Below are 4,585 nucleotides of genomic sequence, written 5' to 3'. Positions count from 1 at the left end.
AAGCTGGTAAGTGCGTTTCTGTTCAAACTCCTACATTATTTTCAAGGTGCATTAGCCCATTTATGTGTAATGCCTATGGTTTCAACTAGCTCAGGGACATTCTGATAACTGGAAAGAAAGCTGTTTACAAGGTAGTTTATGTCAGGTGACTTTGCCAATAAACCTGTCTTGAAAGGTTGTTGGAAGGATTATGTGAAACAGCATATCAAGATTCTAAACAGTGCCTACTACATTAAGTGCTGGATGGTGACTAAGACATACTCAGTCCCTCTCCTTATGATCCTTATGGTTTAGTGAGAAAATGGAAAAGTAAACACGTCATTTCATTCTCATTCTAATTGGCCAGGGTTGTAATGCAGAGTAAAATCTGAAGAACTCCTGTAAATTGTATGCTAAATTAAGTTTAAGTGAGCACATACTATTTTCTAGGGCTCAAGTCCAAAGGTTTCTTTAAATTTTTCAAGGTCTCCTTGGCTCAAAGGAGTTTAATGATCATTCTTTAGAAGTAGATGAAAAGCACCCCAAATTATCTTAGGAAACACATTATTTTCCTGTTTTCCAATTCATTTTCTGAAAGCTAGCATTACATTTTATAAAAGCCAATAAAGATATTTCAAAAGTAAAACTATAGGCTGATTTTACTTATGGGTATAGATGTAAAAATTCCAGATCAATATTCACAAACCAAATGCAGTATTGCATTAGAAGAATAGACACTGGTGTGACAGTCGGAGCTGAGGAACCGCAGTGGCGTCTTTGTATTCTCCACTCTGGCTAGTGGGTGGAGAGATGGTGTGAAGAGTGGCTGGTTGCTGCGACACAGTGCTATATTGAAGCTCTGGAATAAGAATTGGTTTGACCTGTGGTCGGATGGTACCTGACCTGTTGTGACGAGCAGACTCGGCAGAGTGTTGAGGATAAGGTCCCCATGCAAGTGGAATGCCTCAGCATCCCCACTGGGCAGGAATGTCGGGATAGTCAGCCTCTGGATGGAAAGTCAAAAGACTGCATACTGCCAGGAGTGGTGGCTCACGTCTGTAATCCCAGCACTTTGGGAGGTCGAGGCAGGCAGATCACGTGAGGTCAGGAGTTCGAGACCAGCCTGGCCAACGTGGTGAAACCTTGTCTCTCCTAAAAATACAAAATGTAGCCAGTCTTGGTGGCGCACACCTATAACCCCAGTTACTCGGGAGGCTGAAGCAGAAGAATTGCTTGAACCTGGGAGGTGGGGGTTGCAGTGAGCCGAGATCATGCCACTGCACTCCAGCCTGGGTGACAGAATGAGACTCTGTCTCAAAAAAAAAAAAATATATATATATATATATAAAATATATTGTATAATTTATAATAAATAATATTTATGCATTATATAATTATACTTAAATATTAATGTATTTATATTAATTGTATTAATGTAATATTTAAAAATAATTATATAATATATAATCTTATTAAAATATATATTGATATATATTTTATATATATGGAAAAAGACTGCATGCTGCAGATTGTTAGGTGAGATGGGAAAGCGATTAGTCTTTGTGTAGAAAACACAGGTGATTGCTTGGCCTGGAAGTTTACACTCCAAGATTCCAGGACAAACACAGCCTATGTGGGCTCCACTGTCATGACTCATGAGACACCTGTGGTTTCCTCCCCTCCACTACACATGACCTATGCTGCTCCGGCCACTGAGGAATAGGGCCGTGAGCCATACAGTGGTGTGTGCCCGCCAGGAACTCAAACTGTCTATGCTGCTAATGGCCAGGCCTATGCTGCGCCCTGCCAGGACTCCTGTGCAGGACTTGATGAACAGCAGCCTGCTAACCAAGTCATCATTCAAGAGTGATATCCAGACAATGACAGTGACCTGGCACTGGGCATGTTGGTGGGAGTGGCTATGGTCATGGCCGTAGGGTCTCTGTTCTGGGTCTTCTAGAGGCTGTCAGATCTTGATGTGCATAGCTTCTGATAACCCTGTGTGCAGTAATATGATTTACAGGGCATTTCTGTTTGTGACAAGTGTTTTTAACAATAATTTTAATCGTTCCTTTGAAAGTAGTGACACCATAATTGTAACTAATCCACATAAGTACAACAGAGAAAGGTTTGAACTGTGGTATTTTTTTCTTTTTTTTTTTTGAGACGGAGTCTTGCTCTGTCGCCCAGGCTGGGTTGCAGTGGTGCGATCTCAGCTCACTGCAACCTCTGCCTCCAGGGATCAAGTGATTCCCCTGCCTCAGCCTCCCGAGTAGCTGGGATTACAGGCATGTGCCACCACGCCTGGCTAATTTTCGTATTTTTAGTAGAGATGGGGTTTCACTATGTTGACCGGGATGGTCTTGATTTCCTGACCTTGTGATTTGCCCACCTCGGCCTCCCAAAGTACTGGGATTACAGGCGTGAGCCATCGTGCCCGGCCAGAACTGTGCTATTTTGTTCAAACATGGGCTCTCCAGGGCACTGGCTCATTCTAGGACTGTCCTTCCGGAAGTCTCAGAATACTTTATTTGAGCATACCTGTTTTGAAAGGGATTTTCTTTTTAGAGTTAGGTGTAGTGCTTAAGGGATAATTTGTTTTCATGTTATGCCAGTAATATAGTGTTGTATGAGTCATGAGTGACTGTGGCAAGAAAATCTACAGCTCCTTTCCATTTAAGGTTTTCAAACCACAGACCAGAACTGGTTGCACGTTACCTTAGGAGTTGTAGATTGGTAACCTTCCGGTTAGTTCTCTGAGGCTGTGGTGTGAGAGCCCCCCGATCTGCCTTCTGGGGCTCCACAGGCCCCCAGCAAGGGTAACTCCTCAGGACGACAGGGTACAACCCGCATTTGAAAAACGATGCTTCAGAAATCTCCCTAACCCTAGCTTCCTTTTTTAATTTCTTTTTTTTTTTTTTTTTTGAGACTGAGTCTCGCTCTGTCACCCAGGCTTGAGTCTCACTCTGTCACCCAGGCTTGAGTGCAGTGGCACGATCTAGGCTCACTGCAACCTCTACCTCCCGGGTTCAAGCAATTCTCTGCCTCAGCCCCCTGAGTAGCTGGGACTACAGGCGTGTGCCACCATGCCTGGCTAATTTGTTTTATATATATATATTTTTTTTAGTAGAGATGGGGTTTCACCATCTTGGCCAGGCTGGTCTTGAACTCCTGACCTCATGACCCACCCTCCTTGGCCTCCCAAAGTGCTGGGATTACAGGCGTGAGCCACTGCGCCCGGCCCCTAGCTTCTTATTCTCAGGTTATTCTTGTATGGTTTTGGTAGCCATATTTGGAAAACATATCCCACATTAGGAATTGATTTGAGCTTCTGAGTTTTAGGGTTTTATCCTTTAAAACTTGGAAAAGCCAGAACAATAACAAACAAGCGTATGGAGGCAGATTCGCTTTATTCAGAGAGAGCTATTCGAGTGTGTGTCTGCCTGGGTTTTGCATCGCTGCCTAAGCCTCCTTATAGCCTATTTTTCTACTTGTTGAGAGAGTAGTATTAGAAGAAAGGCGGGGGAGTGCAGGAGAGCCTTAGTTAGAGCGTTTCCATTTCAGGCCTTCTGGGGGGTTGGACTGTGGGGGGATTGCTCTCTCCTGTCCCTCTGAAGGCCCACAGGAGCGGGGCCCTGTGGCTGTCCACCGAGTACCAGGACAGACCATAGCTGAGCAAACTTGGATTATGGATGGGAAATGGGGCCCAGGGGCCCTCAGGACACACGGACTGGCTCAAGGTACCACTTGGTCTGGCCAGGACCCCAGCCTTGCTTTTGTTCTTGATCCCTACGTGATAGAGAAGCTTAGAACATGAAATTTTGAGCCCCAAAATGTGTGTCTCTGGAAAACCCAGTCTTGCCTTTCTGTCCAATGCTCTTATTTCCAATATTAGGAAGTATGTATTGCAAATATTCACGTTTCTGTTATTTCATGTTTTCAAGCTCTGAATTATTCTGGTTTTCTGTCCTGCATGCTTTAAACATGTGATTTTACAAAGGCAGTTTAGCTGAGTGAATATCTCTGCCCCACGCTCCATATGGTTCTGTTTTCCCTAACATACGTTCCAGTTAGCATGGACGTGTTATTTTGCCCGACTAATTACATACATGCTGTCTTGCTTTGCTGCTCAGCCACTTCCCTCTGAGGCCAACTTACATAAGATTCCATATGAAACCAGACGCCAGAGAAACCGAGCAGTGACCACAAGTCTGTTTTTATCGCCAATCCTAGGGGACTTGGTGACATGAGAGTGTCTGTTCCTAGCTGGAAGGATGTGTGTTTATTTGTCGTCTCTGGATAGATGCAATGTATGACAACGCTAGTGTCCATGGTTTAAAATGTTGCTTGGAGGATTTTCCGTCCTGTATAATAAGAATGGCTTTGTTCAGATTATAATCGTTATTAAAGCTGTATGTACACTTTACTGAAAGACTATGAACAGTTTTTCATGTTGCACTGGTGGTAATTTTGGACTTGGAATTACTGGGAGGGAATTACAGGAACCAGAGAATATTGACTTTCGCTGCTGAAATGCTCTTGAAGCAGACCTCTCCCTGTGCCCCATGGCTCCTTCTGGCTGAACCGGGGAAGATGTGGACTGAAG

General features: G+C 44.0%; 1 protein-coding gene across 1 annotated transcript; it reads left to right on the top strand.

Moving 5' to 3' along the window:
• Positions 1–800: 800 nt before the first annotated feature.
• LOC103244188 (pleckstrin homology domain-containing family B member 2) lies at positions 801–1,939 on the top strand. The gene is given in 2 exon segments (XM_008013901.3): positions 801–1,007; positions 1,494–1,939. Coding segments are annotated over 2 exon segments (525 nt in total). The 5' UTR covers positions 801–928.
• The last annotated feature ends 2,646 nt before the right edge of the window (positions 1,940–4,585 follow it).

This window comes from Chlorocebus sabaeus, chromosome 18, assembly GCF_047675955.1.
Source record: "Chlorocebus sabaeus isolate Y175 chromosome 18, mChlSab1.0.hap1, whole genome shotgun sequence".
Taxonomy (NCBI): Eukaryota; Metazoa; Chordata; class Mammalia; order Primates; family Cercopithecidae; genus Chlorocebus; species Chlorocebus sabaeus.
The sequence above is the reverse complement of the archived record's forward strand: the minus strand, read 5'-3'. Positions and strand labels throughout refer to the sequence as shown.